The sequence below is a fragment of the Lynx canadensis genome, chromosome E2 (assembly GCF_007474595.2).
Source record: "Lynx canadensis isolate LIC74 chromosome E2, mLynCan4.pri.v2, whole genome shotgun sequence".
NCBI lineage: Eukaryota > Metazoa > Chordata > Mammalia > Carnivora > Felidae > Lynx > Lynx canadensis.
The window spans coordinates 5,452,452-5,465,989 of NC_044317.1; the positions used below are offsets into that span (position 1 = coordinate 5,452,452).

The 13,538-nt window shown below is 43.4% G+C and overlaps 1 protein-coding gene across 1 annotated transcript in view; it reads right to left on the bottom strand.

The window, feature by feature from the left end:
• The window catches only part of CDH13 (cadherin 13), a 1,031,871-nt gene that overhangs the window by 567,607 nt on the left and 450,726 nt on the right, over positions 1-13,538 (bottom strand). The window contains exon 4 of the mRNA XM_030298915.2: positions 11,213-11,329. Within this exon, the coding sequence (XP_030154775.1) occupies positions 11,213-11,329 (117 nt within the window). The remainder of the gene's footprint in view (positions 1-11,212; positions 11,330-13,538) is intronic.

The window sequence follows — 13,538 nt, forward strand, 5'->3', positions numbered from 1 at the left end:
TGAAAAAAACCCCAGATTTATTCCATGGCGTGTTAGCAATGATTTCCAGATGCAAATAACAAAATAAAAGCACCACTTGTGAGGAATTTTAAGTTGTCAAATAAACGAACTAAAAATTGAGCAACATAGAGCCTGTGGATTGTGTATACTAATGCATAGCCAACATCAGCATTCAAAGAAGAAATTACTAAGAAGGAAAGTATTTAGAATGAATTCGAGGCTAGAAGGCCAACAGTGAACACAGCTGTTGTGCATTTCTGAGCTGGCAGAAAAAAAAAAGAGAAAAAAAAGGTTTCAAATCCGGAACCAGGAATAACTAAACTGAAATCACAAGGCACAGATCAGGCAGGACTTGTGTTCACACCTGGGGACACATAGGGAAGGAGCTTCTGAGAGTCTGGTGGCCCACGAGCCTTGCGGGTGCAAAATGAACCTACTCCCTAGAAGCCCAGCTCCACATCTAGCATCTAGCCTGTCCGTCCACCCGTGTATAATGTGCGGGTAGATCTATCTCCTCTGGGAGAACTTACCCCTTGCTTCACGGAAGGAAAGCACAGCAGCCCTGGTAAAGAGTGAACTTGAGGGAGGAGGGATAAAACAGCCCCTTGGTTTTATGAAAAGTCTACTGAACCACAGTTAAACCCTCCGTGCAGGTGACTTCTTCAGCATCCTATGGAGGCATGATGTTCCCAGCTAAGAGGGGGTCTTCCTTTTCCTCTACCTCCTTCCCTCCCCACCCAACACTCACCAAGGCTGCCCAGCGCTTGCCTCGGTATCTTCTCTCCAGTCTCCCTGCCACTTCCAGGCCCAGGTGCCATGCACCGCCCACCTGGGCTGCTGTTACAGCCACCATCCGTGTGCACATATGCGCGCACACACACGCGCGCACGCACACACACACACCTCGCTTCTGGTTTTCTCAGCCTCCAGGTGTGACCCACCACAAGCTGATTTATCCTCCTAAAAGGCCAATCTGGTCATGTCATTCCTCGATTTATAACTGATATCTGCAGAATAAGGCGTGAACTCGCTGGAGTTGGAGTTGTGTTTACAGTTCTTCATTGTCCAGCCCCTAATTCTTCCTCTAAATTTATTTGTCAGGGGCCCTTGTTGACCCAGCCCCATTCAATGATTCTTGGCTCTCCAGGTACTGGATGCTCTCTCTGGGTTCTAGATGTTGCCCCTATGATCTTGTCACTGCCTGGAGAACTCTTTCTGGCCCAACTTCGCCTTGCCTGCTGGTATGATACACGAGGGGGGTTTTCTTGGGAGCTGCGTCCTCTGCCTTCTCAGGTTCTCCACATGTCCACTGCTCCCTGTCACCGTCTCATCTGCATGTTTACAGCTCTGTGTCTCCTCCAGTTGTGTGTCCCATGAGGGGGGAATCCATGGGCAGCAGCCAGCACAGTGCCTGGCACAGAGTAGTCACTCGATAAACATTTCTGAATGAATGGCTAAGTGAACGAATGAATGCACGAGCCTCAATTTTTCAGCCTAGGAGGAATATTTGCCTTCCCCAAAGGCCTAAGCTGGGTCTGTTCTTCATCTCCTGATCCGAAACACCAGCATCTCCAATGAAACACCCACAGGCGGGACCGTTTAAACTTGCTCCAGAGGGCATTTGTGTCCAAGACCTTCCCCATTCCTGCTATTGGAGGCAGGACCAGCCCCACACTGAAGTCTCTCCCTTAGGACCCCATTGGGAAGCCAGGGCGAGCTCCAAGTTAGAAAAGGAAATAAAGGTGAGTTCTTTGTCCATCCCCTCCCCCTTTTCAGAAAACCGTGGATTGGCCTGTTTCTGTTGCCATCCAGCTCTGCCTCAAAACCTGGGACTGCAAGTTTGACCACAAAAGGGCCAGTCCATTCCCCGCAGCACCTTGGGCCCTGCTCCTTCACCGCCCTTATCGACTGAGTCAGCCGTGGCCTCATCGCTGAGAAAAAGGAGCAGTGATATCTCTTAATTACACCAAAGTTAGCCTTTTCTGCTTTCATTTTTGTTCCTTGTGGTTCCTTTGAACAGGGTTGTCAGCAACATACCAACAACAACAAAAAGAGCGTGCTCTGAAGCCAGACGGTGGCTTTCCTTGCCGGGTGAAGAAAGCAGTTTTCTGCTTGTCAACACGTGGTCTTGTTAAACCAAGACATGACCTCCGGCCTTGACTCAGTGCACAAACATGCACATCAAATAACTGTGAGGTTAACCTCATTTCTCCGCACTTCACAGAGGATGTTATCTCTCCCTTCCTCATTTTCCAGGTAGAACTGGGACAACTGTCACAGAATTTGTCAGCCTCAGGGAACTGACTTGGTTTTTTTGTGCACAGGAGGAGAAGTGGGGCAAAGCTGAAAGGGTGCTGGTTCAAGGTCTGCTTCTCCTTTCCACCGGTGATGTGGTGTTAGACAAGGTTCTTAATGGGTTGCAAGGGGCAGAATTATCCAGAATGACCCCTCATGCTCACCCTGGACAAGAAACAGGTGACTTCAGGGCTAAATGGGTAGATGGGGAAGCCACCTCTCCAAGCTGGAGGTTCCACTCAAGTATGGATCCCCATTGGGCCAGGGCATTCGCTGGCCCATCCAGTGTCACATTCCATAGGTCCCAAGGTTAGCGGTAAGCTGGAGCTAGCTCCTACTTCTTGGTCAAAGTCAGTTGTTAAGTATTTAAGAAGTTTGAACATTGGTAGCTTGAAATTGGTCACTGTGGGAAGACTTACGCCAAAGAAAGTGACAAACATTACTAATTAGGGCTTTCCTCACACTCAAGAGCTGGTTAACCAGCATATCACTGTCCAAGGCGTCTGGCTTTGAGCATCTGGAATCTTAGATAACCTCTATAAATCTGGGTACCTGTGCTCAGGCACCCCAAGAATTTGACTGTCTGTCCACTGACAAGGTTATAGTCAAGGTAGCTTAAGAAGGGAGAGTGATGTCAGCAGAGGGCCTCATCTGGCAAACCTGGACAATGTTCAGCTCTGCCCAGGCCTTGGCATAGCTCTCTGCAGGATGATGGGGAAAGGGGAGCAGTGATTCTCACCTTTGGCTGACCCCTGGCTTCTACGTGTTCTCTTTCTCGAATAAAGCCTATTCCTTAGCCCACACCATGTGCTGCTTTGAAATCTATCCAGACCCCCCAGTGCATGGCAGGTGGTAACGCAGAAGGAACCCAGCTTGCACAACACCTCAGTTTGTACCACAAGGAAACCGTCTTGCATGATGTACTAGCCTCGATTCCTCAGTACAATAGGGATAGAACGCTGGTCTCTGAGAGTATGTGCGAGAGTCAGATGGCAATTCACATGAGCATGTTATGCAAACAGCAGAGACCCATGGGGACTCAACATTCACACATTATGGTACAGAGATCGTTGATGGGCACTCAAGACTCCTAGATTCCGGTATTCGTGCTACAGCTCTTTAAATGAGTCACCTTGGGCAAGTTGTCTCCTTTCTCTGATGTCAGTTTCCCCATCTGAGAAATGGGTGTAGCACTTTGTGGGGTTGTTGTAAGAACAAGGCAGGGCACCCAGGTTTGGCTTAGATGCTGACATTCATTAGATGTTGAAGATTCTAGTTGGATTTGAAAATCTTCAACTCTCCTGCCTCCAGGGTGCTAATTCAAGCTGAAATGCCAGATCCTTTAATGTTCACGAATAATTAAATATAAATTCAGTCTGAGGCCAAATGTACATAACAATAAAGCCTTGGGAATCTTTCACATTGAGAACTGAAGGGGTGATAAACCCAGGACTAAAAATATTGCTTCCTCCATAGGCTCGGATGCCTTTATTTGCTGGATGTATATCACGGAGGGCATTTTTGCATATATATGTATTTGGCAAACAACCAAAACAACTCAATTATGTTTTATCATTAATTAAACTTTGCAGAAAGAGGGCAACACTTGTTAATGGCGAATATATATTTTTACTAGACTTAGTTGAAATAAGTTAAAATTAACTCTGTTCAGTTGTGAATAAAGTTAGTTTTGAGGTTCTTTATTTAAGTGGGTTTAAAATACCGTACGTCTGAGCAAATATGGAAATACAAGCACTTTCTTTCTTCTCTCTCTCTCTCCTTCTCTCTTTCCCCTCCCCACACCCCCCCCACACACAATCCATCAACATCCAATCTATCACAATCTGCCAAAGATACAGATTTGACCTGACATAATGGTTGACTACCAACCAATTTATCTGGTATCCTCACTGCCATTGTGGAAAATTAAAATTTGCTAGAAATATCCAGACTGATCATATAACGGTCTATTAATTCCATTCTAACAACAAACCGGGCTGTGATCACTTTAATCAGGAACCAGTGAATGCCTTATCCAACCAGGCATAGACCTAACTAGAATTCAAGTCAAAGAATATTTGAGTGGATTGTATCGCTACACTTGATGAATTATAGTTAACAGAAAGATAAGAAAAATACAAAAGAAACTATATTGCTCTCTCGAATGTGTTCTGTGTGAGCAAGGAGGTATAAACAATGTGTAAAGGAGGTCAAACAAACAAAAAAAAAAACCCAAGGAAGAGACTGCATCAGAAACAGGCGTTAGCCCAGCAGTGATCAATAGAAATATAATGTGAGCCACACAAATAATTTTAAATTTTCTGGTAGCCACATTAAAAACAAAGTAAAAAGAAACAAATGAGATTAATTTTAAGCATACAAAGATATCCAAAATGTTTTGATTTCAACATGACAAGAATATAAGGATTATTGAGATATTTTTCATGCTTTGTGTGTGGGGGTAATATGCTTGTGAAAACCTGTTTATATTACACTTACATATCAATTTAGATATTATATTTTCATGAAAGGTATTTGACCTGTACTTAGACTAAAATTTACAGTTGAAAAAGGAGATTTCTCATGCCAATACTGAATCAAATAGTAGTTTTTAATTTTGAGTTAAAATTCATTAAAATTAGATAAAATTTAAAACTCCAGTTCTGCAGTTGCACTGGCCACATGTCAAGTGTTCAATAACCACATGTGGTTGGTTAGAGGTTACCATACTGGACAGTGTGGACAGAATTTTCTGCAAGGATGTAAATGTTCCACTGGACAGCGAAGCCTTGAATGTAAATGCGTCAGCCCCCAGAGAGTGTGGATGCAGGGGCTGTGTCCCAGGAAGAGGAAAGAGTTCTAAGTCATGGAAATAGTAAAGGCATATGTATGAGTGGTGTTGCTGCATGTAGAAATAAATTATGCTATTCATCTCTGCAAGAAGTTTTGAATATTGAGTTTCTGGACATCTTGGATCTTTTATATTCAAATTTCTTTCTTTTTTTCATGTTTATTTATTTTTGAGAGAGAGAGAGAGAGAGACAGTGTAGGAGCAAGGGAGGGACAAAGAGAAGGAAACATAGAATCTGAAGCAGGTTCCAGGCTCTGAGCTGTCAGCACAGAGCCTGATGTGGGGCATGAACCTGTGAAACGGGAGATCATGACCTGAGCCAAAGTTGAAGGTTTGACTGACTGAGACACCCAGGTGCCCCCACATTTCTCTCCTATACACTAGCCAGTGGTAAATTTTAGTTATTGAGTAAAACTCCTGCTTCTTTTTAAGAGGAGAAATTAGGGGCGCCTGGGTAGCTCAGTGAGTTAAGTGTCAGACTCTTAATTTCGGCTCAGGTCATGATCTCACAGTGCGTGAATTCGAGCCCTACGTAGGGATCTGTGCTGACGGCATGGAGCCTGCTTGGGATTGTCTCTTTCCCTCTCTCTCTCTGTGCCTCTGACACCCCCATCACTCTCTCAAAATAAATAAATAAATGTATAAAAAATTTTTAAAAAGAGAAATTAAACTGCTGTAAATTTCTGAGAGGAGGCATGTAGTCAGACTTGAATAAAAACTGTGAAACAGTGGATTTGAAAAGGGGTGGAGGGCTGATGGTGACGACACAGAACGAGTCAGGCAGTAGGACGGGGCTAAGTCTATGTTTTTAGTAGGAGGGTGAGATTGAGCAGTGCTGGGGATCTAGGACCAGATTTGTGGCCCACACAGCTTGGCACCCATGTGTTCTCAACGTGATGCAAATGGCTATTACGTGGAGTAAAACAAATTCAGTCCTGAGCCACCGGTTCCTTGGCACCTGTTTGCAAAGCTGGGCATAAATGGGAGGTACAGACTACGTGCATGTGGGGAGATCCCTACTAGATGGTATGCCCAGAACTCTGAGCAATATTTAGGAACTGCCATAAATTACCCTTGTGGATGATGTGCATTCATGACACAATCAAAGCAGAGTCCTGGTTGAGTGGTTTTCATGATTTGCTCTAATGATCTATGTTGATTCCCTTTACGAAAAGCACACGGTCCAATTACATATTTCTCCCGTCCTGGGTTAAAGATGTCCTTCTAAAGGCCCGTTCTACCAATTTATAGGGGATATAAAAAAAGGATTTTCAGTAAAATGTACTTTCATTGGTTTTGATGAAAAGGGTTTGTGATGAAACTAGAATCTCTAATAAGCATTTCATAAATGACTTGTCTTTCAAACTTAATATAAAACAGAATAAAATACGTCTCCCAAAGACCTCCTTGCTGCCCCACAGATTTAAAGTCCCCTGCTCTCAATCAATCAGGCCCAGGAACTCAAAAATCTCTAAAGAGGCAATCAAATATTTATCAGTGAAAGTTGGTAAAACTAAGAAATTATTTATGGCTCAAATTTTGAAATAGTCACACTTTGAAGGGGGAGGGAAAAAGCACCTGGTGGCAGCTACTCATTTCTCTTTAGGGCACACACTCCCAGATCTAGAACTCAAAAAAGGGAAGGAAGTCACAGGTTTGAGGGAATATATTCGCAACTGGGTATTTAAGCCATTTTTCAGAAACACTGAGGGAGATGATGTTAAAGCTGTTTCCAAATTCCAATAAGTTAGCCACTTACCGACTAATTAATTATTTGGCAGGTAAATAATGCATCAAACCAAAACTTGGTCTAGCCCCCAGGGCTACCTGCAAAGCCTTTCTGTCAATACACAATTCTGCATGGCACAGCCTCAACTGAGAAAAATCTCCCCCAGAGAGTGGATTCATGGCAGCACCTTGCTTTTGATGTCTTTACCCTGAAGTGTGTGAGTCTCCTTTCTTTAAAAGGCATTTATGATAAAATACGACACACACACAAAAAAAAAAGAAGAAAGAAAAGAAATAGGTACTTAGTCTCCATCCATCCTCTTGAAGTGAAAGACAAAAAACTATTTTTGAGTCAACACACCAATTCTTGTGTCTTATGATAATGTTGTATTTAGTTAATTTTCCTCCAACATTGTATTAGGAAATTTCCAAACAGAGGAAATGCTGAAAGAAATTTTCAGTGATCGACCTTATGCCCACCACCCAATTCTACCATTAACATTTTACTAAATTTGTTTTCTCATATATCTATCCAATTACCCAGCCCTCTATCCATCCTACTTTTTTCCTTTGGTGCACTTCAAATTCAAATAATTAAATTTAATTTTAATGTTTTTTTTTTAAATTTTTTTTAACGTTTATTTATTTTTGAGACAGAGACAGAGCATGAACGGGGGAGGGGCAGAGAGAGAGGGAGACAGAATCGGAAGCAGGCTCCAGGCTTTGAGCCATCAGCCCAGAGCCCGATGCGGGGCTTGAACTCACGGACCGCGAGATCGTGACCTGAGCTGAAGTCGGACGCTTAACCGACTGAGCCACCCAGGTGCCCCTTAATGTTGTTTTAAAGAGTGTAACTGTCAGCAAAGATATTTCATCCCATGTAAGGGAATTCTCAGATTGCACTTAGCGGGTTAAGAGCACAGACTGAAACCTCAAAGGGTTGGCTTGGAATTTGTTTCTGCTACTAACTGACTGTGTGACTTGGGACAGGTGACCGTCTCCCTCTGACTCTGCTTACTCTCACCCTGCACACTGGAGGATGACCCTCATGGGGTTGCTTGTATGAGAATTTAAGGTAATGGGTGAAAGGTGCTTATACTTCACAGCATCGGACAAATAATGTGTTTGTGATGATTTTTTTCTACTCCTCTATAATCCTGTGAGATTAAGGATCCTGTCTATTGCCTTTTGTCCTTAGATCCCCAGCCCCTAGCATGGTGCTTTGTAAATGCAGATGCAGAATGTGTGCTTAGTGATGCGGATTGGGTTGAACTTCAGAGATCTGCCCACCTGACATGCAGCGAGTACGTATTCATGGAGAGAAGCAAGCACAGTCCTCTCCAAAGGCATGAGAAAAAAAAAGTTCAGAAAATGAGGTGGGAGCGAAGATGAGCCAGGGAAAATGTGGCCTGCAAACAAACGTATTTGTATTAAGTTTGGTGATGGAATGGAGTCCATCCGTGCCCTGTCCCCTTCCTTGGACCTCACCTTTTCAGGGCACACCAGCAGGGTTGCAACTGTCTCCCCCAGGCCTCAGAAAGCTGTCATGCTGGCACCCAGAACACAGGGAAGGCTGGATGTGCTGGAGAGTTTGTGCCTTTGTGAAAGATCCTCAACCAAAGACAGATGGGGTTGGTCTGTAAATACCCCAGCTTTCTCCCCCGTGGAATGTGCTTTCCACCATTCCCTAGCATGTCCCCTGGGGATTACACTGCAGTCACCTACAGTGGTAGTTGCCTTGATAAAGAGACCTTTCAGTTGGCTGTTTTCCTTCCCTGGATCACTTCCATTCCCCCCACTCCCCTCCCTTACCAGTATTCTCTTCACCTCCTACATAAACTACTTGCATTTGAATTCTTGTCTCAGGGTCAGCTTCTGGGGGAAACCAAAGTGAGGCCAGCGTCCTTATGCGTTCATAACCACAGTCTCTTCTTCATATGGCATTCTACACTCGTCTGATGCGCGATATTTATGCAGTTAGAGTTGCCTGACTCAGAGAGTTTGAGTGGGCGAGGAGGATGCGTCTCCCTTCTCCCCACCTCCCCAGAACTCTCTGAAGATACCTATACACTGTCTCAGAGCTCAGCAGAGCATCCCTTGTTAGCTCCCGGTGTGGGGCTGATGATGGTGAGGCATAAGACATGAAGAAAAGGATAAGGTGAATGGATACAACCAAGCATGCACGGAGGGAAAAAGTTCCTTTAAGGGTATAAAGAGCATGGAGAAACCAGTAGCTGTTGCACGGCCGTCCAGGTATTCCCAACCAGGTGGTGCTGATATTGTTGGTCCATCGCTACCCTGGAAGGAGGCCTGGTGTAGAACCCTCAGGGGTTCTCAACCCTGGCTGCACATCAGAATCGCCTGGGATTTAAAAGAAAACTGCTGATGCATGGTCCCCACTTCCTGACCAATTGAATGGATCTTGGGAGGCGGAGCCTGGCGTGTGTCTCTTAACTTCCCTAGGCAACTCTGATGCACAGTGAGGGCTGAGACCACCAGACTTACGTAAACGTCTAAAGAGCAAGGATGCAACTGGTGTCTCTGAAATGGTTTGGGGGCAGAGCCTTGCAGCCTTGAGGAATCTGGTCCTTGGTGAGTGCCACTCGTGGCTTCAGGGACACCGACACAAGGGCCATCGCAGTGGTTAGGGCTGTCCACAGGGCAGGGCTCCTAAACCGCACCATCGCCCACTTGGAACAGCTCTGCCTCCCTTTGTCCCATGTCCCGGACCCTTGGCAAGGTTTTGCTTAAAGAAAGGCATCTTTGGCACAGTGGTAGCTTCAAATCTCAAATATGGTGATTACCAGGACACTGGATTATTGATGCCTCTAATTTCCAACAGAAATAGATTTCTAATGGTCCAAATTACCTTCACTTCTGGTCCAGGTCGCCATATAACACCCCCTTTGGCAGATCTTTCTGTGCCCACTGCTCGTAACCACTCTGCTCCCACAAATCATTCCCTATGAGGCAGCCAGAGGGTCTTTCAGTGTGCGCACACACAGGCACACACACACACACATACCCCAGGGAGAACCTCCAGTGGTCTCTTGCTGTGTATACAATGAAATTCCCACTTGCCATGGTGTCTGAAGCCACTGTGACAGTCCAGATTCTCTGACTTTAGCTCTTACCACTCTTCCCCACTCACACTGCAGCCATCCAGATGTTTTGCTCCTCAAATACGCCTCGTTCCTTCCCACCTCTAGACCTTTGCAGGTGCAGTGCCCTCTGCTAAGAGTGCAGCTTCCCCAGATCTTGCTGCGGCTATCCTTTTCTCACCCCTCCAGTCTCCATTCAAACACCATGGTCTGGGACCAGCCTTCCTGGCCATGTACATGAACACTGCTGTTCCTCTACTCCCTGGCCTTGCCATTTACTCTCTTCACGAAGAGCTGTTTCCGCTCCTCACAGAATTTATTGTCCTCTGCAATTTTCTTGTTTGTTTATTTCCTCATTGAAATATAGCCTCCCCACTACAATAAAGCTCTATCACACTAGGGGCTTCTCTGCTGTTCACGCCAATATTCACCCAGTCCCAATCTTGAAGTCTGGCATATAACAAGTGCTCCTTATTTATGTAACGAATGAGTAAATAGTTCAATAGCATCCAGCCATTAAGGTCATTCACTGAACTAACCACCACTGTTCAAATTCCAGGATGACCCAAAAATACGAACTGGTTTACATTTGATTCTCCATGTTGACTTTCCTACAGGGAGAGAATGTGTTGATCAAGCAACATCAGTATTTCTGCCCATTTAACAGTGAACATTTCTTCCTGGAAAAGTTATTCCCCTGATTCACACAACAGTGTTTTCTGGGTCTGGCTAGTATGATTTAGTTCTTTTGATCTTAGTATGATCTTAGTTTTTTTTAGAGAGCTGACCCAGGGTGCCACTGGACTTACACATTTGAAAATTAGGATCTAAATTAGGCCACATATCATACTGCTATACTGGTATGGTATGGTATGGTATGGTATGGCATGTATAGTATAGAATCTGGCTTGTTGCCTGGACATTATCTTAAAAGCAATGAATCTATTAACCAGTGACATCTTCCTGACACAACTTTAGCATGCTTGTATGACACACAGCTCTCCAAAGCATGATATTCAGAGGTATTATTATTGTTGTTTTTATAAATTCCATTTTTTGTTTGTTTGATGGCTTTTGTCATTCTTTTATTGGCAAAACCATCTGGTTTCTTATCATAGAGGAATAGAGGCCAACTTCAGGAGGCCACCAAGACGGTCACAGTCAGCTTGCCCTGTGTATGCTTTCCTCCTTATTAAAATGTGCCTTTGTCACGTCATCTGTATTTTGTATGACTTACCTTGCCAACGTCTCTTGGGAAAGGCTGTCTCTGATTCTCTGGAATTAAAATGGGAGATACCACGATGGACCTCTTTTGTCTTGGGACAGGAGAAGTTCTTGCAAATTTAAATATATCCTAAAAGAGAAAAAACCCAAAATCAATCGACTAAATAGCCCCACGGAAAGAATGTATCACTCTGCTCTGAGATATGGTTCCTTTGTTGCGAAAGCATAGGGCTGTTTGGACATTGTTAATTTTATTCTATCAAACCTCATTAGCGTTAGCAAGTACAATCGTTAGAATCATACTAAAGCTGACATCGTGATTCACAATGGCTACCATTAAGCTCTTTAATCCCATCTTCTGAATCGTTCTATTCACAATGTCAGTCTTGATTTATACATCCTTCAGTGCTGGGATATTCCCGTTCTTAATCTGCCAAGTGAGGAGATTATGTACCTGGTCACGAACCCCCAGAACCCACTGAATATAAAAGCTACTGGCCTTATGGCCAACTGCAAGGTGTTTGCACTCATAAATGCGTAGGGAAGAAGAGGCAATTGCTAAATTCCACACTACGCCAGGCATTATGGAGACTCCTAGTCCATTTTTTGTCAAGGAGTATTTGTTAATATTAGTGGGCCAACTGTTGGAATGTACCACCCATGCACTACACCCCCAACTTCAATGACTGGAACAACACTGTCAGGATTTCCGCCCTATCTGTAATTTAACTATCAATGACATACATGTGTGCAAACCAGGAAACGTTGTGTCATAATTGTAAATAAAGACCGGTATTGCTTTTCATAAGAAGTAGGACACACATGAAAATAAACACACTGGAGACAAAAATGAGGGTATTCAGCTTGAACTGGAATCTCAGGGGGGAAATCAGCTCCTCTTTCTAAAAGGAAAATAAGCAAGGGGGTAGTGGGGCATTAAAGCGTTGTTAGCACCAAGCTGAGACTTTCCCCTTGATCTGATCAGAGGACTGAAAGTGGAACATCATTTTCAGTATATAAACCAATCTCATTCAATGCCAGTACTAGCTGAAGTTATGTTATATATCATCCAAATCGTCTCGAACTTTGGATGACAAGTTCCTACCAAAAGGCGGCAAAAGGTATTTAAATACCATCATTGATCCACACTCCACAAAACGATGTGTATATTTGCATGTGTGTGTGTGTGTGTGTGTGTGTGTGTGTGTGTGGTGTGTGTGTATGTAGTTTTAAAGAAAAATCTATATAAGAAAAGTCAAACAGGAAACAAGATCAGCTAAGGCTAAGAAAGCTTCTATGATCTTTCTCTAGATTTTGGTGGCAGTGTAATCTGATGTTTCTCTTGTGGAACACAATCGGGCAATAATTATTTACCAGGAATCTTATACATGTTCATACCCCTTCACTCAGTGATATCACTCCTAGGAATACATTCAAATGCTAAATTCAAAAGGAGAATAAAGCTATATGCAGGCAAGTGTTCACCAGATATTATTTATAAAGGGTAAACATGGCAAACAACTGAGACATTCAACTGCAAGACAAGGTTGAATTTGGGTCCATTAGCAAGAGACACTCTTAGATGGTTACCAGTAATGTAGGTGCAAAGACCATGTTCTAACCTCTAATACCACATTTGCGCTCATAATCACCACCATAGACTACGTACAATCTCTTAAGTGTGCATTAGGCAACGTGCTGGGCACTTTACATGTGTTCACTCTAATATTTGCAATTAATATCTCTAGTAAATCTTGGTCTTCCTCAAACAATGAGGAATATCAAGTTTATTGAGGTGGCGGGGCTTGTTCAATTCACCTAGTTAGTAGAGGGAATATCTAGGATAAAATGTGTAGGAAAACACAGAATGCAATATTGGGCATCTTCTCTTCTTATATAAACATGAAAGAATGATATTTAAAATCTCAATGCATGAGTGCAAATAAAACTGTTTGGTCTCTGGGAAGACAAAATAATTAATATTCAGGTACAGACAGAAAACCAGAGTGTGTATATGTAATGGAGAAAAAGTAAGAGGGGTTAAAACAACAACAAATCCACCCACCCAACCAACTACCACCAACAAAATAACCCGGCCTAACCAAGCAAAAGACAGGCTAGAAAGAGAGAAAATGAAATAGACAATAATAAGACAATGAAAAACACAGTGGATTATATTCAAAGAACACTGACATATAACATCTGGGAAGATTCTGCTGGTTTACCAGGAAGTACCAAAAGAATAGAAAATATGTAAAATGTGTACAACATATGAATCTCATTTACAATAAAAAGAATCTTGAGGTTCAGATGAAAGAATGTCTCAGAAAGCCCTCTTA